Genomic DNA, 26,530 nt, shown 5'->3' with positions numbered 1-26,530 from the left:
ACTAGTTTAATAAACATGTTTGCTCTAAGGAAGTAGTAGGTATTATAATTATTTTTTTTCTTTATGCTATAGCTGATTCATTGGAAAGTAACATCTCAGACCAAGATAGTGATTCAAATATGGATCTTATGCCAGGAATTCTGAAACAGCCATCCCTGACACTTGAGCTTTTCCCTAATCACACAGACAATCTTAATTCCTCACAGAGGGTAAGTCACTTTGTTGATAAACCTCCAAAAATTTGTAGTGAAATGGGAGTAATTATAGAATCACGCCTGAAAAGCTTTTAACTTTAACCCAGAGAGTAATTATAGCAGTACTGATTCATTAGTATCTTAATTTTTTTAATCAAATTCTTATGCTTTTCTTTTTTTCATTTTGCAACAAATATTTAATTCTAATTCAGCCTTTGTTGTTTTCCTTGATTTAGCCATTTCAGTTCCGTGCTCGGTTCTTTCACCCATTCTGTCTCAAGCCTAGGTTTTTATTTGGTCCCTACAATATCCACTAAAGATACAACAATTACTATACATTTCATAGCATTAATCATGCAAAATTCAACTTAAGTCTGACAACATACAGATGACAGCATTTTGAAGAATCGCCCAGTGTTTGAATAAATGCACTGAGTGAGGCAACACAGCAGCTACTACAAGAAGACAGCATTTTACTTTTATCCTTTTTTCTTACCTTATCAGATGTTATGTCTTATCTGTGTTCTCCCCTCATGTTATGTCATAATCCTTACTGGAAGGTGACTAAGTGATAACAAGAGTACAGGATCTGTTTACAGGTGTAAGAAAATTGATTTAGAACAAATGGTAAAAAAGACAAAAGAAGTGTAATGTAAACTTTCCTGAAGCCCTTCTTCCATTGTAAAGGGGTTTAATTTGGCTCTTTCTACACTTAAAATTATTTTTAACGTTAAGTATTTGCTTAAAAGTATATGGGAGAGGTTCACCTTTAAAATTGATTTAGGAAAAAAGTTAACTTGTATAAAACTCTCTGAAGTAGACCGATTTTGAAAATCATGAGTTGCTACCTTTAAAAAGGTATAGAATACAGAATACAGTTTGGAGAAGAACAAGTCAGGTAATGCAGAATTTTAGTCAGATCTAATAGTCAAGGATTGCTACTCATTTTCTGAACGCCAACGTGGTTACGATTAGAAGGGAACTTCCTCAACCTGAAACAGAACTCTGCTAGAAACCTGCAGCTAACATTATACTTACACATTATTCTGAAAGCTTTCCCCCCAAATGGAGGCAAGGATGTTTGCTCTCACTACTTCTATTCACAAGGTAGAGGTTTTATGCAGGGAAATAAGATAAAGAAATAAAACGCATAAAGCTTGGTTATTTCTTAAAATCCAAAGAATGACAACTCTTAAAGCACCATGTTTTCATTTGCCACATACTTTGCAGACTACTAACAAACTTAAGGAAAGAAAAATCATATCATTATATCAGTAGATACAGGAAAAGCTGTTGACAAGAGTTCAACACTGAAAGGATCCCCGGGCAAATCAGTGATGTTGCTATGATGGAAAAATTGTACTGCTTTCTGACCATAGAGATAGACTCAGATCCTTTTTAAGCACTCATTAAGGCATTGCATCAAATTTTATTTTTATAACTATAATTGTTTACTGTTCCTTATCTTTTTTTCATTTGAAGTTTCTAGACCTTCATTTCCTTGTTCTAGTTTGAGACTTGATAAACAGAGGAACCGAAGAAGGGCTTTTTTGCAAATGTATTTTATACTTTTTTCCAGAAGTGACTTCCCATGACGTGATCCTTATTTCACTGGGTAGCTTGATGAATGTATGGTTGTAGTTTTATTAAGCCAGTGTTTTTTATTTGTTTGTTTTTCTTCCTCTCTTCTGCTCTTCTCTGCCTCATATAGCTCAGTCCCAGTTCCAGAATGAAGAAGCTGCCTCAGGGGCGCCCTGTGCCTCCCCTTGGACCTGAGACAAGAGTTTCTGTAGTCTGGGTGGAACGCTATGATGATATAGGTACTGTGTAAGGACTTTGTCCATTAATAAGATTATAATAGGATGACGATGACTTGTTAAATATCTAAAGGGAGTGGCAGCATAGGCCCTATATGGTGGCCAAGAGCTGGGACTGGAGTTCAGCAAGCCTCGATTTCATTAAGCCTTAGGTCACTCATCTGTTAAATGAGTGATCCAGCACTTATTTCATAGTTGTGAAGATTTGATGAGACTCATGGTTACAAAAAGCCTTTAGCTCTTCTTCGTATGCCAGTTACTGGTTTGTGGCCACTTGGTCCCACTGCATGTAGCCCCCAGGTACCCCAGAACCTCTGGAAAGGAGAAGGGGGAACACCTCCCTCACCCTCTTTCCACAGACCCTACTGTCTTATTTTAGTGTAAAGATTAATTTGTCCTTAGGGATTCTGCTATGGATATGTTTTTCATGATTTTTATGTAAGCTGCATAAGAACATTAGAAATGTTCTAGAATCTCATCCAGCTTAGAGTTTATAAGAAAGTGTGATAGTTGCTTTCCAGAACTTCTAAAGCTATTTCCAAGCCCTCTAAGACTATAGATTATGTTCTGTAAAAACTCTCTGCTTTAGATGAACTTATCTAAAATACGTCTTAAGGGAGAATTTTTTTTTTAATTTGTGAAGAATAGTTAGGATTATATATTTTAGGATAGCACAGTCCATATATTTGTTGCCCGCTATGTGAAGAGATTAGGAAAATAGGTTTCCTAGGAGGGAGATATTAATTGTAATGCTATGATTTTCTTCCAGAAAACTTTCCCCTCTCAGACCTGATGACAGAAATCAGTACTGGTGTGGAAACTACTGCAAATAGTAGCACTTCTCTGAGGTACGCTCCTTACTTGCTTGAAGTTTATCAGCATTGTGTTTAAGCATAGAGGAACCTATTTTTCACAATATGTTGATTGCAGTTTCATTAAGAGATAAGGACTTTAATGAAACAAAAGGGATGAGGGCAGTAAGAAGTAAACATAATTAGGGGAAAAGAATCAAAGAGAGAAGTTTGTAGATTAATGCACAAGGTGATCAAATTAGCAAGGATTTTTAAATGGCATAATTAATTGCTGTTTAAATTTATCTGAGGCAAAAAAGAAAGACGGAGAAGTGGAGGCAATTAAGTATTAGTGAAGGCTGATAATAGAGTAGCAATATTAGATAGAAATAATGGAATTAAATTGGTCAAAACATTCTGGATAGATAGCAGTTAAAATATCCTCATCACATAGGAGCTATTTAATGGAAAAATATTTCTAAGTAAAACGTCATACTAACTTTATTATAATAAGATTTTTATTTTAGCTTTTCATGTACAAAAAGGATAAAAACAGAATAATATGATTCTAAGAATAATAAGAATATATCTGTTCAGGCTTTATCGTTTCAAAGATTTTTGCTTGCTTGTCTTTGGTTTAAACAAATAATTTATATCAAGCTAAACTTGATATTTTAACTTTGAGTAAGTTCCTTCTGTTTACATGATCTCGTTTGTATTGCACGTAAGATGAATTTATATTACTGTTGTAGAAATGAAGTCAGTAAAGGTGGTTTATTTTAACATTATCATATTAAATTTCTAGAATAGGGCAAGTCATTCTTAAAACTTCCATGTTTGTTTTGGGGTTTTTTTTGGCCACACCGCGTGGCATGCGGGATCGTATTGACAGTTCCCCGACCAGGGATTGGAACCCATGTGCCCTGCAGTGGAAGCACAGAGTCTTAACCACTGGACTGCCAGGGAAGTCCCCATGTTTTTTATGCTAAAGTATTTTAAAGCAAATTACAGATTTTCTAACATTCTAAATATGCACCTCTGAAGATTAAGAACACTTTTCAAATAGATAAAGATAATATTATCACAGTAATAAAGTTAGTAGCAATTCCTTAATTTTATCTAGTAGCCAGCTCACATTCAAATTTCTCCATTTTCCCTAAAATAGTCTTTATAGCTGGTTTGTTTAAACCAGCATCCATTTCATCCATCTGGTGTTAATTCTTTCAGTCTCTCTTAATACAGAACAGTCCTGTTTTTCTTTTTTTCGTCCATGACACTGACACTTGCTGAAGAGACCAGGATAGATTTCATAAGGGGTACTTTTCTAGAACTAGTTTGGAAGAGAACTTTTAAGTCTCTTGTACTGTTTGTTGTTGTTTTAATCTTTTTAGGTCAAAAGTTCTAATATGATTGGACTGTAAAATTTGTGTTTTACTAGTAGTTTAGCAAAGTTTAGAATTTGTCTCGGGGACAGAATTAGTATAGGATTGATTTTTATTAAATGTCTTTAAAAATTGACTCACTGTCCCTTTGGCCAAAATCACTTTAGAAAGAAAGCTCATTGTGTTGCAAAACAAAAACAAACCAAAACCCTGGCATATAGCATCGAAGAGTAACATGGGTACCTCTAGATGCATTGGCATAGCCCTGACACATGATGTGTAATTCAGTCTTCTAAAGGTACGGTTGCTGACCTTGGCAGCTGTGTTACCTGTTCAGAGGCTTTGAGGGCTTTGACTGTGCTAAGACTCAGCCATTTATCACCTCTGCTGAGGAGGACACTTGCAACTGACCCAGACTAAGGTCCTCCCGACCTCTTTCCCCAGCACCTAAAAAAAATCATATCAGGGATTCCCATAGTGAGCCTAAACTGTATTTCCACTTCTGCTCTGAGGTGCCAGCATTGACTGTGGTGGAATTCCCTGCCCTCTGGCCAGCCCCACTTTTGTTCCCTACAAGAAGGAGGAACTAAGTAAAAGTCCCATGGCTGGTTGCTATTGATGGTTCCCCACCATACATTTTTCTGGCCTTTCCTTCTACCCCGTGTCCCCAGTGTTTCTAAGCACAATTTTTAGCCCCTTTTTTGGTCAGCTTCAAAAGGCCAACCCCAGTGATGGGTAATTAGGGTCAGGTGTTGGTGTGGGGAGCTTCACCATGGGCTCCCAGAAAGAAGATTCTGAGCAGAGTGATCACTTGTCTCTTCTCAAATACTGCCTGGCAGTAAGTCCCCTTGGTATTCTTATATTATACATGGGGGACTTTAGCTCTTGAATATCTGGAGTAAGAAGAGTTTTTTCTTTTCTTAAGATCTACTGCTCTTGAAAAAGAAGTTCCTGTCATCTTCATCCACCCTTTAAACACTGGATTATTCCGGATTAAAATTCAAGGAGCCACTGGAAAATTTAACATGGTCATCCCTCTCGTGGATGGGATGATTGTCAGTAGGCGAGCACTCGGTAAGTCGTATGTGGCTGAAGGAGTGAGTTTTCTTTTCATTCCTTTTTTTAAAAATAAATTTATTTATTTGTTTATTTATTTTTGGCTGTGTTGGGTCTTCGTTGCTGTGTGTGGGCTTTCTCTAGTTGCAGCAAGCAGGGGCCACTCTTTGTTGCGGTGAGTGTGGGCTTCTCACTGCGGTGGCTTCTCTTGTTGCGGAGCACAGGCTATAGGCTCGCGGGCTTCAATAGTTGTGGCACACGGGCTCGGTAGTTGTGGCTCATGGGCTCTAGAGCACAGGCTCAGTAGTTGTGGCGCACGGGCTTAGTTGCTCCACGGCATGTGGGATCTTCCCGGACCAGGGATCAAACTTGTGTCCCCTGCATTGGCAGGCGGATTCTTAACCACTGCGCCACCAGGGAAGTCCCATTGAGTTTTCTATTTTTTTTTTTTATTTAACATTTTCATGAACCAAAAAGAAGTATAAATAAGGAAATGGTGATATTACTTAGTAGGTCCCACATGTGGAAAATCCTCTGGCTCTTGTTAAAAGGAAGCATGTTTGGTTCTGTTTTGAAGTGTGCCTAATCTGCTAAGTAGGAGCACAACTATAATTCACAAACTTCCAGTACTGGAAAACAAGCATAGCTGTTTACAGTCCAGGGCAGGAAATGGGTTGTCAGGCTAGATTTTGATTTTGTTTTTCCATGTCGTTGTGTGTTTCTTCTGACAGTTTTATCTTAGTAGAGCTCTGTCTCTCTGGGGACAAGGAGTTTTGCAAATGTAATGAAATAGTTTGAGTTTGCAGAGAATAGTTCACTTGAATACTGATAGTTCACCTAGCTGACTAAAACCCTCTGTTTTCAAGGTTTTCTGGTGAGGCAGACTGTAATTAACATTTGTAGAAGAAAGAGACTGGAAAGTGACTCGTACAGTCCACCACATGTCCGCCGGAAACAGAAGATCACCGACATTGTCAACAAGTACCGGAACAAGCAGTTGGAGCCAGAGTTTTATACTTCACTTTTTCAGGAGGTTGGACTCAAGAACTGTAGTTCTTAGACCACTGTCTGTCTAGGACTATTGAACTCTAGTTTGGAGCTATAATATCAAAGCAAAACAATTTGATAGGTGATCACTGTAACAAAACAAATCACTCCCCAAGAGCTTACTGTTTAATCACCAGAATAGAAGAGACACATTATAAACCCATCTGAGAGAAGACTTTTCGGCTTTTTAGTGAAATGGGCTCCCAGACACAATCATATTCCTGCTGGTAATGATGATATACGTTTTAGCCATAAACTTTCTTTTAAAAGTGACAATTTTAGTTAAATATAAGCCTTTTGAGGAGAAAGGCTTTTATGCATCTCAGTTAAACATGTGCATTGGTAGTTTCAAATTTGCAAATTAGAAGTTGAAGATAGTTTTATACCTCACTTTTTAGGAGGTTGTGTACAAAAGTAAAATCTGTCTCAGAATCTTCCAGGACATTTAAAGACTCGTGTTGATGGCATGGAGGAGAAGGAAGGAAACCTCAACTTTCTGCTCACTCGTAGATCCATTTGTCATCCAGCTGTCATCCAAATGTCAAACTGACGGAAAAGAACTTAAGTGTTTTTTGCTCAGATAAGAAGTCTGAGATTAAAATATTTCATAGTTTTTCTCCACATTTCAGAAAGTTACTCTCATCACTGCAGAGGTCTGTCTGAAGGCCTCAGTTTCTGGGCAGCCCAGGAACAGATCTAAAATGGAAGCGTGGCCCAGTCCTTTAATGAGGATACAAATGGAGTTTGTGGAGCTAAGTTAGAAGACAGCTGTGATGCCTCCACTCTCTCCGTTATTGTCTAGCTCCGTGACATTATGACAGGTTAACCATTTGTAATTCCTTGGTAATTTCTTGGTTAAATATTAAGAAATATAAATTCACAGCAAAGGTTAAACATTATTTGGTTTCATCCATTGTCTCATTTCAGGACCAAGCAGGAAACTGCAGTAGTTTATGAAGGATTCTAATTTGGGGTTCAGGAAGTAGCCTCTCAATGCTACTAATTCAGATCTCTCCCAGAGAGCTACTAGGTTTCATCATAATTGACAAACATTAGTGACCACCTCCTTGGGTGGCTGCTTTTAGAAATGGCTGTTGTTACATTTTCTGGACTTTGCCAGCTGAAGGCACAACAAATCCCTGCCCGGGTTTTTGAAATACTTCTGTTACCTCGCTGCTACTTTTCTGCCAGGGATAAATGTTTTGAGGTGGCCAGACCCAGAACATCCTTACAAGGATTCCTGTTACAGTGCTAGAGTATACACTGCTCATTTCTCCTATTCTTATGTGCTTTCTTCTTTATTAAGATTATTTTATGTTAAGAAAATAAGTGACATTTAAAAGTCCAAAGAGGAGTGATCACAGTTGTATAAGGGGTGATTTCCCACTTGAACTCTGATGTCAGTAGATTCTGTAGGTCAGGCCTACAACGGTCTGTTTGGTTTGATGTTTTGGTAGTTTAATTAGAGGGTGGGGAATAGTATAGGACCTAATTCCCTGTGCAGATATTTCTATTCCAGAAGTACATGTTCATATCTATCAGCAAGAAACGGCATAGCAGCTCTTGGTTTTAAGTTTGCCGTACCTTTTACTTCGTGTTTGTTTTAAGCTCAGGTAAAGGTAACCTCCTTCTATGACTCCAGTTTCCATTCAGGGTATAATATTATTCACTAATTGATTTTTTTTTAATCTGGGCAATAAATTGATGTTTCCAGATGGTAGCATGGGGGAGGGGGTTGTATGATTAGCACGTTCTACCCTAAAAATGTTTTAGTAGCTCAGCAGATGTAAAGTGAGGTTTAACAACTTTCATGGAATTTCCAGATTGACATTTCATGGGAAAAAATGGGCACTTGTTCTGATGGATGTGGACAAAGAAGGCTATAAATTAATGTGCAACTTATAACATTCCAGAGGTTAAAAATAACTGATGTAGGTGTGCCTCCTCAGTGTGACTCTTCAGATAACACTTTTACCTTTGGCATAGTTCTGCTGTCAGCAAAATGTACGGTGGTGTGTGTGTGTTGGGGTGGCCTTCCTGATGCTTCAGTTTGCTCTAATTTCTGACAACTCTGTAATTCTAATGGCTTTGATAAGTCAGTGAACAGCCATGTTGAATGCATTTATGATCTGGAAGACGTAGTGGTCTCCCAGGGAAGGAGGAATGGATTTAGGACTGTGCTGCTCCCTAAGGCGTGAAACCCTGGTGTGCACAGCACAGACGGAGTATGGGGCACACATACCTCGTCAGGTGCCGACTCCTTCTGCTCAAAATCACATCTACCTAAAAAGGGAGTGTGGTGGGGACCCTTGGACCTTTCACTAGTGTGGGTTTGAGTTCATGGCCACTAAGTTCTCTCAACTGCCTTTGTAAAAGTCACTTTGAGTACAGTAATGCCAGAGGAGCATATTTAGTCTCTAATAATAATCTCTAGTAGTCCACTTGATAAATTTGCTAACATAGGTTCAGAACCTTTGGGGGGAAGCCAGGACCACTTCGGTCTTTGGCTTAAACAGTTTAGTTGCTGCATGTGACAGGTGCACCAGGGTGTGGGTGAGTGTGGCATTTGTTGACAAGGAAAGCATTACCCAGGGGACAGAGGCAGGTAGCCCCTCGTAGTCCCTTCTCACATTTGGGGGGTAGGGGCTCTCTTCCCCTCTCTGATTGGGAGCACTGAGGGCAGAGAGGAGGGCTTTTGCCTTCCTGTTCAGCTGGCTCTCTTTTGTCCAGTGCTTCCTCCTAAGACCCCCTCCTGTCCATTGGCCCTTTGACCTGGATAGTTACATGGTGGTTTGACCGCCTCCCGTCCTGGCAATATATACACAACATGCATGCATGCTGTCCTCCATTTCCAGGTCTTCAGGTCCCCTGAGGCCACCCATTCTCCTCTGGACTCATTTATAAAAACAAAATACCTACATCTTTGGCCAGTAATGTCAGTTCCCTACAGGTTTTGTGTGTGAGGCCTTCATGAGTGGTTACTTCCTGTATACACTGAGGAAGCATTTGTCAGACTCTGCAGAGTCATTTTTAGAGAAGCAGTGTCTTCAAGAGTATTTATTTATATTGGAAGGTGGAATTTTACCCAAAGAAAGTGGGAGTCAGCCTTGCTCAAAGACATGTAAATGGTAAAAAATGTATCGGCGGTAATTTGACACTCCTGCTGGTAGTTCTCCATTCAGCATTTTTAAACCCTTTCAGGTTATATCTTCCTAAAAAGAATTGATTTATATGTTTACATGAAACGGTAAGTTGCGTTAGGTGGTCTGTTTTAGGGATTTCCATGATAGCCTCTTTTCCCGAGATGGAGAGATTGGAGGTAATCCACCCGTTCAATGTGGAATCAAGCTGTGGGTTCTCAGTAGCTAAAGAAGCCATGTACTGTATAGTGTTTTTCTCGGAGTATCAACTCATGTTTTTCAGATGCTTTTCTTTTTTTAATGGTGAGGGAAAGGTATAATTTGGGATTCCACAGTGCCTTGCATACAGTAGGCGCCCAATAAATATTTGTTGAAGCAAACCAAGTTTCCCAAGTCCTTGTCTCTTGCAGTGACCAAGAACATCTTTCTCCTCTGAAGGGCTTGGCAGTTGTGGCTAAAAAGTAAGCAGTATCATTATTTGCTTGAAATCATATACACAATTTGTATGAATTTTGGTATGTTGCCAAGACATGATCTTTTTCTTATTGTATTTTCTGTAAATATTTCTGGCACTGAACTGTAAAGTAAAGGCGAAATGTAAATATGAAGGTGTCCTGTGTACCCTCGCCTCCTGTGTTTCCTCTTCGTCAGTTAGGGAAGAAGGCCCAGAGGCTTGTTTGTATTTATGCAGTCCCTTTGTCCAGAAGAAACCCATGGAATATTGAATGTAATACATTTAGTCAATTAAATTTTAAGGAGATTCTTATCTAAAAATGTCATGTGTGCTTTTGGTTTGACTCTTGCATGGGTGTTCTTCATAATTTAGATCAGTAGGTTTTCACCCTGGTTTTGTAGAGTATCATGAAATACTCAAAATTTGATAAATTTAAAAAGAAAATTATTTGGTCTTCTATGCTGGAAGGAGCTTGTGTAACAAGCACTGCCAACAGAGGCCCACCTTACAGAGGCTAGCAATTGCTGAGCAGCTGGCTGGCTCTCTGTGTCCTGGGAACACAGAAATGCCAGCTGAGCTCCCTGCCTGCAGAAGATCTGAGCTCTGCCAGGGCTGGCCAGTCAGGAAAGCAGAGATGCAGGGGGAGGTCCTCCCGCTGCCCACTGGCCCTTTGAGTAGGGTCTTGGCTGCAGAAGGTTCCATGGGGCCAATTAACACCTAATGCCTAGGTCACACGTGGGGGTGGGGTACCACTTGGGCAAACAGCTGTGGTGCATGACTCTGCCAAGAGCCACCCCTCCAGCCTGGCACTGACTCCACGTGACAATGCGTGACCCCCTAAAGTGCAACTGGAAGCCAGGGCTGCGAGTTGCATCCCCTCAGGTGTGTGTCCGCACCTGCTTGCCTCCTCACCACAGGACCTGCTGCTGGGTTCTGGTGGCTGGGGGTGCTTAGCCCTGGGCTGACTGCACGGTGGCCCTGTTTTGGGGTCTGGCAAGGATATGTGTGTTCGAGCCTTTCTCAGCTGTGCGGCTCAGCTCTTTCTGACCCCAGCCCCTTCAGAACCCAGTGCCAAGGGACCTCCCTGGTGGGCCAGTGGCTAAGACTCCGTGCTCCTAACGCATGGGGCTCGGGTTCGATCCCTGGTCAGAGAACTGGATCCTGCATGCCGCAACGAAGAGTTCGCATGCTGCAGCTAAAGATCCTGCGTGCCACAATTACGACTGGCACAGCCAAAAACGAACAAACAAAAAACAGTGCCAAGAAATCACCCCAATCCAGACCACCCAGCTCTTGGTCTTGGCCCCCGGGCCCTGAGTGGCACAGCTTGCCAGGCTACCGTGTTTCATGGATGCACATTCTAATACCATCTGCCCTGACCCTCTGCTGGGGGCTCAGGTCATTCCACAGCTGGGTTAAGACTCCCTTTAAACACACTGGCCCTCCAAACCCCAGCTGTCCCCGCCCCCGTTTTTACTGTGGCTGGAGCCCTCTTACCCTTCTCCCTGGGCCAGTGTCTTCCTCTAAGGGGGTCCTTCCACTCCATGTCTCCCCTAGGTCTACCACCCACTTCCTACAGCTGCTCCCCCAGCCTGGAACTGGGTCTGCCTGACTTTCCAACCTATGCTCCACGAGATGCCGTGGTCTCAAAATCAGGTCGGCCTCAGACCAGTTGCCCATTGATGTGTGGAGTCCGAGCCTCACCCCCTGGAGGTTCTGACTCAGCAGAGCAGGGTGAGCACGCCAGTCGGCATGTCTCATAAGTACCGTCCAGCCCCCTCCGCCCCTCTGCTGGCAGTGGCTGAGGCAGGTGGGCCAGTTGGAGAATACCACGCTTCTGCCTTCCTCCCCTCCACAAGCAGCAGCCGCTCTTCTTGTGGACTTCCCGCACCCACCAGGCTCCCAGCCTGGCCAGAGTCCCCCTCCAGCTCAGGGGCTGTCAGGCCCTGGGAGGTCCAGCGCCTCCTTCCTGTCGTGGGACCTGACGCGGAGATTTACTGACTACTCCATAATGAAAGAATGACAGAGGCGAGGGGGAGAGAGAAGCTCAGCATTTGGGGGTGTCTTGCCCACTTGGGAGATAAAGGAACAAGGTTAAAGTCTTAGAAGCTCTTCACTGAAAACCCTAATAAGGAGAGATGCAGAAGCTTCCAGATTAAATAACAGTCATTTACTGAGGGCCTTGGTGGCTCCAGAAGGAATATGTGACCTCAGATATATGAACACCCACCTGGGGGCAATTTGTATCCACTTTTCTAACTTTTAGCAGCTTGGCGAGGTAAGGATTATTTCCATTCTACAAGAGGGTTGGGGAGGTGTCACGTGAACCCACAGCATCTTACTAGGATTCAAACCCAGGCCAGGAAGCCTGGGCTTCTGTTCTCAGTCAAACTGTCCCACTACCCCAGCTGCTTCCCACTCGTCCAAAACAGCTCTCTTCAGCTGCCTGAAGGACCTTGTGGTTTCCTTATTACGTCACCCATTCAGTCACAATTGGGCTGAGAGCGGAGCGTGGCCCGGCCAGTTCCCCAGGGCAGCCCTGCCAGCCCAGCCCAGGCCAGCCTGGCTTAGCCACACACGCACCATGAAGTACCCTCTGGTGCCGCTGGTGAACGAGCTGACGTTTTCTTTCCTGGTGTTCTGGCTCTGTCTGCCTGTGGCTTTGCTGTTGCTCTTGCTGATCGTCTGGCTACACTTCTTACTCAGCCAAGGTGAGCTGCCCAGGCCGGGCCCTAATCCTGGAGGCTGGGCAGGGCGTGGGATAGGGTGGGAGTCCCAAAACAACTGCCGAGAGAGGGGTGTCCTTCAGGCAGAGGGGTTTCCTGCTGGCTCCGAGAAAGCATTGACTTGGTAGTTTAGCGTTTCTTAACCTGGAGTCCCAGAGTGAATCCTGAGTTGGGAAAACAATATGTATGTGTGCACATGGCTCCCTTCAGGGCCACTGCTAGCATATAAGGTCTTTGGTACATAGGAAATTATTGTGAGTGTGATTGCGAATTTAGTTAAGATATTCTAGATAGAAGATAAAACAATTTATTACTTTTGTGCTATAATATAAACATATTTGTGGTAAAATAAACTTGGAGCAGAAATGGACTTGGAATTGGTTATCGTGTATACAAAATTCATCTTATTTCTGAAGAAGCAGTACTCATATACCACCGGTAATGGAAGCTATTATTATCAAAATGTGTATGTAAACTATATATATATACAGAATAATGGAACTATAATTTTTGTGTGAAATGTGTCAAATGTAAAATGTATGTTTCAGCATGGCAGTAAATGCTTTCTGTTTTTGTGACCAGTCATTAATTTAGAAGGAATTGAATCTTTATAATAAATAAATAAACAAATAAATAAATACACACACAAAAAGGTGTCCCTTCAGGGCCACAGCTAGCAAGCACATAAGGTCTTCGGTACAAATCAGAAAGAGGTGGCCCCTCTGGGCAGATGAATTAGTAAAAGATGTCCCTTCCTGTGAATGCAGCCAGGGCACAAGGCCCAGTGAGCAGAGCATGGGCTGGCTTTCAGCCCTTCTCGGCCCTCAGCCCTGTGCTTTTGCAGTCAACAACCAGCTCGATGGGTACAGCAGCCTTCAGCATTTAGCAGGTGCCCAGAGACCACTCACACAGTTTCCTGCCCAGACCACACATCAGGGAGGATCTGGGTTTCTGTAGGACACAGGATCACAGAAGCTGACCGACAGCCATCCTGAACTCAGCATGCCACCCAGAGGAGTGGGAGGCAGGGTGAAGCAGGCCTGAGGGAGGCTGGGAGCGGTGGGCTGGTGGGGACGGGGGACAGCCTGGCCACGTGGCAGGAATGACACTCTGCTCCTCAGGTGTCCCGTCTCCCCCGGCACTCCCATCACCTGGGGCCTCTTCCTGGGGACTGTTTGACCTCCCACCTCCTGCTCAGCAGCCCCATGACCTTTGACCACCTGGGCAGGGAGGGTACTGAGTGTGCTGCCAGCTCTGCTCAGATGGTGCTCAGACAAGCTGAGCAGCTCACCCCCAACTTGCCCCATAATCTCACATGTAGGGGCTGGCAATTGTGCAACTGTTAGGAGTTCTTGGCGAGAGCTTCCAGAAAATGTTTGTTTAAAGTGTCTTCTCCTCCTGTTCCCAGGGTGGACGGCAGCCCTCCCTGAGGGCTAGTGTTGGGTAGAAGGCAGAGCCCTTGCCTGCAGTGGCTATAAAATCCCATTTCTCCAGAGTCTAGGGGATGTGGGCCCGGGTTTCAGCTTTGCCCCTTAATCGTTCATAACAATAGCTTTTTCGAACACTGCTAGGCCTTGTGCTAAACACCTGGTGTACCTTATTTCATTTAATCCTCAGACTAACCCTGTGAAAGAATCCTTATCATACAAGTGAGGAAACTCAGGTTTGGAGAGACGTTACCTGTCCAAGGCCACACCCTTAAGAGTGCCGACTGTCCAGTGTCCCACCTGGGCTCTGACACCTACCAGCTGTGTGACTTGGGGCAAATCCTCTCTGAGCCCCAGTTTTCTCACCTACAAAATGGAGATAATAACGGTCCCTACCCTTTGGGGCTGTGGAGAGATGCATGTCAGGGGAAGGGTACCTGTACACACATGGCACATAGCAGGTGCTTGGAAGCTGAGAAATAATCCAGGCAGTGTCGGTTTTGTCAAGGTAGGAGGAAGTGTAGGCGTAGCTTTGGATGGATTTTCCGGAAGGTGGGACACCTTCCCTGAGGTCCAAGGCACTAATCTCCTCCAGCAGTTCGTTCTCCTTGGAGGCCCATCTCTAAGCCATCCACAACCTGCCCTGTCCGACCCCACTCTCAGACTTTCTCCTGAGAGGCTGTTTACCCACCGACATCTCACGTGGCGGTTTGAAACAGGTCCTTTTGTTGATTTTGCATTGAAGAGAAACTGTCCTTAAAGTGAGGCAAGCAGCCCTCCCTCAGGGTCCCCATCTTCTTGGGAATCTCACTATTACTGTGTTCTGTCTTTGTGCTGAGAATTGGCTCAAACCCAGGGTCTGGACCTGCCGGGGTGTGGGGGGCTGGGGCTCGGGACACCCTGGCCTGGGGTTTTCTCTTCTGCCATGGATCTCTTGATTGGAATCAGTCTGGCCTGGAATCCAGTATGAACAGCCGTCAAGAGGAGCTCTGATTCACCCCTCCCCACGCCCACCTGGCCTGGCTCAGCAGGGCGGTTTCAGAGCCCAGAAGGCAGAAGGTTGAGCAGCAAGTGCCACGTGGCCCACGAGGATGTGAGGATGCCAATGCGCTTTTCCAAGTGGAGGCTAGAGCAAGTGGGGCGGAGGAGGGAGCTACCTGGTGAGATGGGTGCAGAGGCAAGAAAAGATGGTTGGCAGCTGAGCCCTGGAGACGCTGGCCAGGGAGGGCAGTGCTGATCCCCAGCCTGACATAGCAAGGGAGGATGAAGCCTCCAAATTCCCTGCCTTTGGACAAGGGCCCCCATGGAACTCCACGGGACTGTGGAGCCGGGACCTGCTTTTGCGTCCAGCGCTGCCACCTCCCAGTGGCAGGAAAACCTACACGTTTTATTAGATGGGTACCTGAGCTTGCTAACATGGCCTATCTCGGGAAGGCAAGGTGAGAAAAGAGGGGGAAGGGGAGATGATTATTTTTCTGATATACTCAAGTTGTTTCACTGGTTACAGAGAAGTAGAGGAGGTTGAAGACAGCCCCTCAGATTTCAGACCAAGAAAAGGCTGAGGGAGTTTCCTGGTGGTCTGGTGGTTAGGATTCGGTGCTTTCACCGCCAGGGCCTGGGTTTGATCCCTGGTGGGGGGCTTTGGCGGGGGAAGGGGGCATTCTTTTTTTTTAAAAAAGGGATTCTACCATATACTTCTCTGCAACTTTCTTGTAATATACCATAGACATCCAACACGTTAAAAGATACAGATCTAATGCGGGTGTTTTACAAGCCTCATGACATGCCACACGTGAGTGTGCCACACTTCATCACCCAGACCTCTCATGATGGACACACACATGGTTTCCAGGGTATTTTTTTGTGTGTGTGTGCGTGTGTGTGTTTCACCATAAAACAGTGGTGTAAGGGAAACCATTGGACACATATACTCAGACATTTGATAATGAATGAACTGGTGGATGGATGGATGGACAGGTGGGTGGGTGGGCTTGTGTCTCCTCGCTGTCCCCTCCTGGACCATGCTCAATACACGTAGGTCATTTGCTCACCCCTAGGGTCCTTCCTCTTCTAGAAGGTGGATGTGTCATGGGCCAACCTTCTTTCTTGGTCCCTGCTCACCATTCAAGGCCCTAAAGTCTTCCTGAGGTCTTGGGGCTGTCTCATCTGCCATGATTCTGCCTTGGCCCCCTGGCCTCAGATAAGGCTGCAGGGGATGCCTGGGCCCTGCAGGGGGCTCCTTTAGCATCGAAAATAGGAGATAGGATGTGACCACTGAAGAGGCCTTGTCTTGTCCCTCCACAGATTCAGAGGAAAATGACTCAGATGTTTGCTTTGATTGGGAGCCCCGGAGCAAAGGCCCCGCCAAGTTTTGCCAGAAGACACTCCATAGCCAAGAGGAGGAGAGGCCCTGCTAGTGAGCCTATTCTGCCAGGTGAGACCCCTCTAAGAGGTGGGGGGCTGGAAACAGGAGTCTCAGGGCCTGCCCAAAGCCTAGGGCGGCTGCCATGTTAGAGCTCTCCTCCCTCTACCATGTTAGAAATCATACTGTCTCTGCCATGTCAGAGAACCTTCTGCCTTATTGTGTGGGAGACCTGTTTTTGCCACGTTAGAGGACCAGTCACCTCTGCCGTGAAGAGTTTCTTTACAAAGGCCCCCCTACCCATTATCTCTATGACCTCACCTCCGAGCACCCTCCTTAGGGTCTTTGCACTGGCTGTTCCCTCTGCCTGGAACCCTTCTCCCCACACATACCTCACCTCAGAGGGTTCTGCTCAAATGTCACTTTTTCAGTGACAACCACCTTCCTTAATGCTGTAATCTTTTCCCCACTCTGACTCTGCTCTTCGTTTTCTTTTGCCATAGCACTTATTACCCATGACATGCTTGATAATTGATGTCTCCAAAGCATCCATAACAATGCCTGACACACAATGGAAGCTCCATAGATATTTGTAAAAGGAAGGAGAAAGACTTGATAACAATAGTCATAGTAATAGTAATAATAATGGCTGCTATTCATTGAGTGTTTAATAGGTACCAGAGCCCGTGCTAAACATTCACAAGCTCATTTACGGAAGTCCTACGAAGAAGATATTATTCTTATCTTCATTTTACAGATGGGAATTCAGAGTGTCAGTGCAGTTAAATAATGTGCCCAAGTATCAGAGCTCTACCCTCACTGAACCCCTCATCCATCCCAGTGGGATTAAATGCCATTTCTATGCCAGTGACTCTAAATGTATCTCACTCTAATCTCCCTTCTGAGCTCTATTATCTGTCCCCCTCGATGCCTTTTCATGGCTAGAATGGGATTCTTAATTCCCTTTGCTACCCAACAAAGCAAAACACAGCACCCGATCTTCTGCCAGCTGGTCCCCATCTCCATGAACAGCATTGCCGTTGGTTGGTCTAGTTGCTTGAGCCGCAAGCCCGGGAGTCAGCCATCGTGCCTTTCTTTTCCTCCCACCCACGTCCAGTCCATCAGCAAGTCCTAAATGCCATCTCTCATGCGTCCACTCCTCTCTGTCCCCAGGGCCACCATGGCCTGCCCTACCCCAAGGTCTGCCTGTATGTCTCACTCTTGGAGCCCCTGCCTGTCCGAGTGGAGAAAGGAGGTGGTGGTGAGAAACAGGGACTCTCACGTAACCTCAGTCACACTGACCTTGACAGGTCATGACCTTGACAGTTGAAAAAGGAAGTTGAGGGCCCTTTCCCCAGAAAAACACACACTTGGACATGCACTCAGAGTTCTGTGCTCAGGGCCAGGTTCACAGGTTGTCACCTGTGCGGTTCCACAAGGTCACGTGTTCAGAAGAGCCTTATGCTTTGCTTAATGTTCTGCTGTCACTGTCTTGAAATTCTTAATTTTTTTTGGCTGTGCCACGTGACTTGTGGGATCTTAGTTCCACGACCAGGGATCGAACCCTGGCCCTCGGCAGTGAAAGCCCGGAGTCCTAACCACTGAACCACGAGGGAATTCCCTTGAAATTCTTAGTTTTTGAACAAGGGGACCCACATTGGTTCTTTTTTTTAATGGGCCGCACAAATCACATAGCCCGTCCTGTTTGTGTACAGTTAATGGGGTAAGAAAAGGAGACATTCGGACGCTGATATAGAGCCCTTCCTGCCCCACCGTGGGTCTGTCTCCCTCTTACTCTTTCATCTCATTGTCACCCTAGATCCAATGTTCCAGTGCTTCCCAGCCTGGTTTTCCCAGAGTCAGCGGGGCTGCGGCAGCGGCCGAGGTGGATGGGAGACCCGCCAGGGAGGGGAGAGGACTTTGGCGAGTGAGGTGCTCCCCAGGGACCCCCGATTCATCTCCTCCACTGATGGACACACGAACGCCTCCAGAGACCCGGCTCTTCTCCGTTACAGACCACCTCCCAGTCCCCCCAGGGAGGAGCCTGAGCCTGTGAAGACAGTATAAGCCGGCCCTTGGGGAGAAGCTGCCGACTGAACTCAGAGGCCTGAGAGGGCAGGCCCCTGAGAAACCTGCTGGGCCTGACCAAGTCCACTCATCTGACAAGCTGTGCAGCCCGGGCCCAGCCCTGGCACCACCTTGAGCCATCCTGACCTTTGGGAATCTCTTTCCCACCCGTTCAGAGGGCTGGGGATCTTGCTCTGAACTTCTGTTCTCTAATTTCAAACTCACTGTATGTGAAATCAAGCTCAAAATCACTCATCCTTTTTTTTTTTTTTTTTTTTTTTGGCCATGCCACGCAACTTGCGTGATCTTAGTTCCCTGACCAGGGATTAAACCCTGGGTCCCCGGCAGTGAAAGTGCCGAGTCCTAACCACTGGACCACCAGGGAATTCCCTCAAACTCACTCCTTGATTAGTCTTCAGGTTGATTTTAATAACAAATATTAATTTTATAACTATGTACATTGTCTACCATTTGCCTAGTTACAGTAGGAAGAGCTCACCTTTAGTGGGTGCTTACTGTGTGCCAGGTGCTTCACTATGCATTTTTTATACACATGATTTTTTTTTTCTTTTTTTGCCGTGTTGGGTCTTCATTGCTCTGCACGGGCTTTCTCTAGTTGTGGTGAGCGCAGCCTCACTTCGTTGCGGTGCACGGGCTTCTCATTGCAGTGGCTTCTCTTGTTGTGGAACACGGGCTCTAGGCACGTGGGCTTCAGTAGTTGTGGCACATGGGCTCAGTAGTTGTGGCTCACGGGCTCTAGAGTGCAGGCTCAGCGGCCATGGCTCACGGGCTTAGTTGCTCCACAGCATGTGGGATCTTCCCAGACCAGGGCTCGAACCCATGTCCCCTGCATTGGCAGGCGGATTCTTAACTACTGCGCCACCAGGGAAGTCCCACATGATGGTTTTTAACCCTCACAAGCATTCTGTGAGGTAGGGTCTTTGGTTATTCCTAGTTTACAGATGGGGAAACTGAGGCACAGAGTGGTCAAGCAACTTGCTCAGAGTCACACAGGTAGGGTTGGGATTTGAACCTGGACCCTGACTCTAGCGCCTGGTCCCCGATCCACTGTGCCAGTTCTTCTCCAGGTTGGGGTGTTGGAGGAGAATATGGAGGAGACATAATGTTCTGACCTTTTAAGAAACCCCCTGTCCCTGTACCCCCACTGGCTACGGGCAAGCAGCAGGGTTGATGGGCTGGAGAAGGGGACAGGCCCTCTCAGGGATCACCTGGGTGTCATCTTTGTGTCCCCTCTTTCTCTCTCACCCCACATCCCACCAGCCACTATAAGACTTCTAAACAAAGGCAAGAGAATGAGTCTGAATTATTAGCACCTGAATTATTAGCTAGTCTCCTGGACTTTGTTCTCTCTGGCTCTGCTTTTTTCTGCCCTATTAGAACAATCCATCCAAAACACAAATCGGAACATGTCTCTCCCCACCACCCCTATCTTTCTCCCTCTCTCTGTGTGTCTCTCTCTCTGTCTCTGTGTGTGTATGTGTGTGTGTGTGTGTGTGTGTCTCTCTCTCTCTCTCTCTCACACACACACACGCCCCTTTCTCCACACACGCTTTGTCACGAGCTTCTGTCAGTGCTGTGCTTTCTGGGGGCTTTCCTGGCATCGAATAAACACTTTTAATAACAAAAAGCTCCCCTTTGGCTGAAGCTCCCCCCCGGCTTTGTCTGACATTTTCCCCAACTGCCCTGCTCCGTGCAATGCCACGTACCGTTTAGTGCCACTGCCCCTTTGCTGTCTGTAGGGGGCTGCTGGGGCATCGTTCAGCTTCCTGCTGACCCAGAAAAGCCACCAAGCGCCCCTCCCCTGTCCACCACCCACCCCCAGCCATTCTGCAGGAGCCAGAGGAGCCTCCTGGGGCGAGCTCAGGCCTTGAGGGAGGGCGGCCGCAGCCTGGCTCTGCAGGAAGAACGTCTGGCCGTGCTCCCGGAGCGGCGCCTGCAGCAGAAGGCGGGCCAGACAGCTCCCTGGAGCCCCTGGAAGGCTAGCAGCTCTGGAGGATTGTTGGCTGTGTGTGTACGGGTTGTCTGTGGAAAGATGCCCTCCCTGCTTGGGTGGGAGGCTGAGACCCCAGGCCTCTGAGGGGGATGGATTGAGGCCCCCTTTCTGGCATTTTGTCTGATAAGGCAGGAGGGGTGTGTGTGTGTGTGTGTGTGTGTGTGTCCTTCTCCCTGCTGCCCAGATGGCCCTGGCTCCACTGTGTCCCCAGATCCCACGGGCCCTCATCGCCAGGCGGCTGGGGCACTGTGCCTGGCGCTGGGCAGACCTGGGATGCAGGTACAGGAATCCCAGGAGAGGAGAGGGAAGGTTTGGGCCACTGGTGTCTCAGGGCCAAGCCTGAGGGGCGAGGGGACCAAGTTGAGGACCCATATGTGCTGGGGGCGTGCATCATCTCACGTCACCCTCACCACACACTTGTGAAGCAAGAATTCCCCTCTCATCCTACAGATGAGGAAATAGACGCTCTGGGAGGTCAAGTAAGTGGCCCAAGGTTACCGCCAAGGGGTGGAGCGGGTTTCATTTTTTCTTTTTCTTTTTTTGACTGCATGTTGAATCCATGCCCCCTGCAATGGAAGCACGGTGTCTTAACCACTGGACTACCAGGGAAGTCCCTGGAGTGGGTTTCAAACCTTGGTCCGTGGGACCCCAAACCCAAGCTTTTCCTGGGCCACACACTACACTGGGTCACTGATTTTTGGATACTTTGAGATGTGAGTAACCCCCAACATGTGCCGTTTCCCCTTCCTCTGGATGAAGAGAGTATTAGGGACTCCAGGGCTTCTTTGGGGCTCAGGATTCAGGACCCCAAGCTGTGGAGTCTCAGCTGGGTTAGTGTGGTCATCTCAACTGAGAACCGTCACCCCTTTCCCCCTGCTCAGTGTGCCTCTCACAGCAAGACCAGAATTTTTATTTATTAGAAAAATGTCTTTAAATTTATTTTATTTATTTACTTTTTGGCTCCATTGGGTCTTTGTTGCTGCGCACAGGCTTTCTCTAGTTGTGGTGAGCAGGGGCTACCCTTTGTTGCAGTGCGCGGGCTTCTCATTGCGGTGGCTTCTCTTGTTGCAGAGCACGGGCTCTAGGCGTGAGGGCTTCAGTAGTTGTGGCTCACAGGCTCAGTGGTTGTGGCTCGTGGGCTCTAGAGCGCAGGCTCACTAGTTGTGACGCACGGGCTTAGCTGCTCCGTGGCATGTGGGATCTTCCTGAACCGGGGCTCGAACCCATGTCCCCTGCATTGGCAGGCAGATTCTTAAACACTGCGCCACCAGGGAGGCCCTAAAATTTTTATTTTTATTGTTATTATTATTTTTGGCTGTGCTGTGCGGCTTGTGGGATCTTAGTTCCCCAACCAGCGCTTGAACCTGGACCCTCGGCATGGAAGCATGCAGTCCTAACCACTGGACCACTAGGGAATTGCCCAGATCAGAATTTTTAAAATGTCATTTCTCCTTGACTGTGATTACAGCATATTACAAAATGTGATTCTGACAGAAATTCAAACAGTACAGAAGTATATGCGCCTATTTCCCAGAACCTACTACTGTTAAGTTTTGGACATATACTTTGGGAGAATGTTGTGACATATATAAAGCTGTACCTATATAGTTCTACGCAAATACAATCATGGTAGTGGTTGTGCCTTTACGCTTCCTTTCAACCCTTAATTAATGTTATTATGGACATCTTTACATGTCAGTAACATAACGATCTAACTCATTCATTTTAATGATCTTCCAGAATCCAGTTTTATGGGTATCCTTTCGTTAATTAGTTCCTGGCTAATTTAGACATATAGATTGGCTCCAATTTTTAACCATTCTAAGCAATACTGTAATGGACATCTTTGGGGATTTGTGTGGGTAAAACTCATTCCTAGAAGGGTAATTGTAGGTTTTAAAGGAACAGTTAGAATCTTGATAGTTCCTGCCCAATTGTCCTCCAAAAAATGCTGTAGCTCAGAACACGCCTGCAGCAAGGGAGCCCCGTTGCTCTCCTCATTTCCACCTGAGGACCAGATTGCTGCCCCCGACCAGAGTTTCTAATTCAACAATTCTCCGGCAAAGACTGAGAACTGGCAGAGTGGATTCACATATCCAAGTTTTCAAGCATTCAGTTTTAAATTTAACTTAGTTAAGATTAAATAAAAATTCATTTTCTCAGTCATACCAACCACAGTTCAAGAGCCCAGTAGTCACACGTGGCTAGTGGTTACTGCACTGGCCAACACAGCATAGAAAATAGGCTGATTAAGTGACTCAGGCAGGGACAGGCTAGTGTCTATGACCTTGGTCAAAGGAAGGGTCAGGGCAAGTCTCAACCCCCTGGGGAACTTCCAGAACCTCTCTGGCAAGCCCTGCAGGGAAGCCCATGGAAGGTGCAGCCACCGCTCAGCTTTAGCAAATTGTCGTCCCTCAGAGATGGGGCCCCAGGATTATCCTCTCTTTTGATTTTTTTTGGAGAGGATTGGAGCTAGAGGATTTTAAATGAGAGACCTCCCTATGTTCAAACGATGGCAAGCTATATTCAATGTGTTAACAACCAGTGGGGGCAGTGGCCACTCTGCTACTTCGAATGGAGATTGTTGGATCCTGGTCTTCTGGGTGGGAACATCTGTCGTCTCAGAGGTCACAGGCAGTACCGTAATCTCCCCCAGCCATCTCAGAAATGCAGGTGGTTCCTCCCAGAAGTGCTATGTGACAATTCTGATGCAGTCCATCCGTTTCACCCGACTCTTGAAAACTTCTGTGCAATTCTCTGAACCCAAGTGGCATAAGGATGCTTCCAGCGGTGCTCCCGAGCCTTGGCTGAACAATGGAATGAAGTGGGCAGCTTCAAATAATACAGGTGCCCATGTCCCATTTCCAGTGGCTTTGGTGCAATTGGTCTGGAGTGTTGCCTGGGCACTGGGACTTTGAAAGCCTGCCTGGGTGATTCCAGTGCACAGTCAGCGTTGAGAACCACTGGTCTGTCGGTCTGGTCTCCACACCTAGAATGTGGCTTCTTGGCCCAGCAGGTCTCTTATTTCTCTGGCTCTCACCTGCCTTGACCAGCTGAAGGGAACACCCACAGCTGTGCCTTTCTCTGTCTCCTGGCCCAGCCTCAGATCGGATTCAAGAAGCTAAATTATATTGATTCTATTTCAAGATGTTTTCATTCTTGTTTTCTAGAACACAAAATAGTCATGTTTGAAAATTTTGCAACCCAGGCATCAGCTCTAGCAGAATTACTTCGTGGAAGAAAGGTGGAGAGCATCATTGGACAATTCAAAGAATGAGCACACTGCTAGGAATAAACCTTCTTGTCTTAAGGGGAAAGTTGCTGCCTTATAGGGGTTTTAGGGGCTCAGTTAAGATGATACTCAAAATGTTAACTGAGGATTTGCCTTTTATAAGATCTCATTCCTGTCCGGCCCCCACACGGTCCCCACAGGGATTGCTTCATAGATGGCAGTGTTGTTGTGTACTGTTGTTCAGGTTGTGTACTGCATAAAGATGTTCCATCCAAAGGGGCACTGTCCACATCATAGTCATATACTAAGTTATGTGAGAGTACCTGTGTGGGCATGGAGAATCCAGACTTCCTGGAAAGTCCTAAAGCAGCAGAGGAGAGATCCTCCTTCATAAGCTCCTATTGGCGCACATGACCACATACACGTTCATGGGAGAGTATGGACCTACACATTCCCTGGCACACGCATGTGCACTTGGCTACGCCCTGCCCTGAGACTGACTTTTCAACCTCTGCTCTCAGAGGCTTGATTCTCACCCTTCACATGACTCAGAGCCTGATGTGCAGTTTCATCTGGGGGTTGGGGGTAGGGTGGGACACGGTGTGGGTGTGTGTCATCTAGCATCTAGGAATGTGTGTGAGTGGGAGAGAGTGGGCCCTCTCCTCCTCTGGGCAAGCTGTTAGGGTTGTTCAATAATACACTGTATGTGTCAGCTATGGCGGTGTAACAAATGATCCCAAACTCACCAGCAACCATTTATTAAAGTAACACTTATTCACGCCATGTGTCGATGGTCGGTTGAGGGTTGGCTGATCTGGCCCTAGGCTCAAGCTGTGAGTGCTCACTGGGCTCTGGCCTGTGCCACATGAGTTCATTCTGGGACCCAGGCTGCAGCCATCCAGGGATAGCGTGTCCCATGGTGATGGGATGTGCAAGAGGGCCAGCCCCACCACACAGCCTCAAGTCTGCTACCATTCCACTGACCAAGGCACATCATGCACCCAAAGCCCAAGTCAGTGGATGGGCCAGGGGGACAGTAGCCCCTGCCTCTGTTGGAGGAATGGCAGATGCCTTAAGTAGAGGGAGGGGTAATGAATTGATAACAATAATTTGGTTTATCCGTGATTAACTTAAATGACAGAGGGACAACACAAGCTGCACACCTAGGACTCTGTTGGGAGAACTTTTCAAACACTGTAAAATATGTTTAGTGGCATAAGACAACAAATATGCGATTCTGTTCATGGATTCCGTGGGTAAGGATTGGGGCAGGACAAGTGGGGATGGCTAGTCTCAGCTCCATGATTTCTGGGGCCTTGGCTGGGAAGATTGAACAGTTGCAGGTGACTTCACAGCTGGGGACTGGAAACATCTAGAAGCTTCTCTACTCATATGTCAGAAACCTAGACCAAAATGACTCAAAGGCATGGTTCGACCAGCTCTGTTACCTGGAGCGCTTAGGGGTGACCTCGTACCTGGCCTGGGCTTCTCAGCATGGCCACCGAGAAGGGGCAAGCAGAGGGAGAGAGCCAGGTAGGGGCTTTCATGACCCGACTCAGAAGTCACAGAGCTTGACTTCTGCTGTGTTCTGTCGGTTGCAGCGGTTGCAAGTCTGCCAGGTTCAAAGGGTGCAGATGCAGACCCCACCTCTCCATAGACCCCACCTCTCTCTTTGACACCCTCCATGGCAGGGTGTCAAAGAACTCGGGGACCGTCTACTATATACACTACACCTACTATTTGCCAGCAGTGTTCTAGGCACTGGGGAGACAGCAGTGACTAGGGAAGACAATCCATCGATATTTCCAGGAAGAATGAATGTGTGTTATCCAAAAGCAAAAGAGCAGAGACCTAATCCAGGTAAGGGATCTGGGAAGGTCTTTTTGAAAAAGTGACTTTCAGGCAGGGACCTGAGGAAGAACTGGCAGATGAGGGAAGGACACTCCAAGCAGAGGAAGGAAGAAAGGACGGGGGATGAGGTTGGAAATGGAGTCAGGCCACACCCATGCCATCTTAAGGTATCTGGATTTTATCCTCAGGGTACTCTCAAGCAGGAGACTGATAAGTCAGCTTCAAGAGCTTGGGAGATCCTTCTGAACCAGATAAGGGTACCTAGAAGCCATGTAGGAAGACTGTGATGAGGCTGTGGTCCAGGCAAGAGGGGAGGGTAGCCTGAACCAAGATGGCAGCTGTGGGAATGGGGGGAAGTGGGTGGATGCAAGAGATGTATGAAGGGCTGAATTAATTAGTGTTTAATTGAATGTGGGGAATTACAAGGGAGCATTTTCAGGAGTGGCCCTCAGCGTGCTTGAAGGTAATACCTGGTGAGACCAGGAGTTCAGAAGGGGAATCAGAGTTTATGGTGGGGAAAGAATGGGTTCAGATCACTTCCTTCATACCTAAGGGCTTCCTGAAACCACAGCGCATACCAGTTGAGAGCACTAGAGCTGGGGCTTGCAACGTGGGTTCGAATCCTGGCTCTGCTGCTTGCCAGCTGGGTATGTATGGGTGGGTCATCTACTGCTGGGTCTGTTTCCTCATCTGTAAACTGGGGACAATAGCACCCACCTGTGAATATTAAACTGATGCCGGCGCGTGTCTGGTGCTGGGCACGTAGTAAGTGCTCAGGAAACACTGGAAACAAAATGACAACAGGAGACAGTTATTCATGCTGTACATGGAGGATCTGTGCACTTTTCTGCATATACTGTACGTCAATAAAACACTGAAAACAAAACAAACAAAAAATCGGCTCTTAGTGATGCTCAGAACAAATTCTGTGGATGTGCTGAGTGCCCTTGTTCTCTGGTGAAATGCGGGA

At 46.4% G+C, this 26,530-nt stretch overlaps 3 protein-coding genes across 5 annotated transcripts in view; all 3 read left to right on the top strand.

The window, feature by feature from the left end:
• RALGAPB (Ral GTPase activating protein non-catalytic subunit beta) overlaps positions 1-10,243 on the top strand; it is a 101,788-nt gene extending 91,545 nt beyond the window's left edge. For both annotated transcript variants that reach the window (XM_082645565.1, XM_082645564.1), the window contains exons 26-30: positions 73-209; positions 1,906-2,014; positions 2,781-2,859; positions 5,110-5,258; positions 6,107-10,243. In XM_082645565.1, coding sequence (XP_082501691.1) covers positions 73-209; positions 1,906-2,014; positions 2,781-2,859; positions 5,110-5,258; positions 6,107-6,300 — 668 coding nt within the window. In that variant the 3' untranslated portion in view covers positions 6,301-10,243. The remainder of the gene's footprint in view (positions 1-72; positions 210-1,905; positions 2,015-2,780; positions 2,860-5,109; positions 5,259-6,106) is intronic.
• A 2,138-nt stretch (positions 10,244-12,381) lies between these two features.
• Positions 12,382-23,724, top strand: ADIG (adipogenin). 2 transcript variants are annotated; one of them, XM_082645752.1, is made up of 3 exons: positions 12,382-12,592; positions 16,339-16,468; positions 18,216-18,381. In XM_082645752.1, the coding sequence occupies exons 1-2, from the start codon at positions 12,466-12,468 to the stop codon at positions 16,449-16,451; spliced, it is 240 nt and encodes a 79-aa protein (XP_082501878.1). In that variant the 5' UTR covers positions 12,382-12,465; the 3' UTR covers positions 16,452-16,468; positions 18,216-18,381. The 2 variants fall into 2 exon arrangements, with proteins under 2 accessions (XP_082501878.1, XP_082501877.1); XM_082645751.1 differs by lacking the exon at positions 18,216-18,381 and adding an exon at positions 23,648-23,724 and having other exon boundaries at positions 12,415-12,592.
• ARHGAP40 (Rho GTPase activating protein 40) overlaps positions 20,662-26,530 on the top strand; it is a gene marked incomplete at both ends in the record, with an annotated part of 24,520 nt that continues 18,651 nt past the window's right edge. Inside the window, 1 exon segment of the mRNA XM_082644488.1 lies at positions 20,662-20,756. Within this exon segment, the coding sequence (XP_082500614.1) occupies positions 20,662-20,756 (95 nt within the window).

Source organism: Mesoplodon mirus (assembly GCF_964341445.2).
Source record: "Mesoplodon mirus genome assembly, chromosome: 15".
Classification (NCBI taxonomy): Eukaryota; Metazoa; Chordata; class Mammalia; order Artiodactyla; family Ziphiidae; genus Mesoplodon; species Mesoplodon mirus.
The sequence above is the reverse complement of the archived record's forward strand: the minus strand, read 5'-3'. Positions and strand labels throughout refer to the sequence as shown.

Excerpts from the sequence above, each read along its gene's own strand:
- ADIG (XM_082645751.1), top strand. The coding sequence starts at position 12,466 with ATGAAGTACCCTCTGGTGCCGCTGGTGAACGAGCTGACGTTTTCTTTC. Across the intron at positions 12,593-16,338 it reads ACACTTCTTACTCAGCCAAG|ATTCAGAGGAAAATGACTCA; the intron begins GTGAGCTGCCCA and ends GTCCCTCCACAG.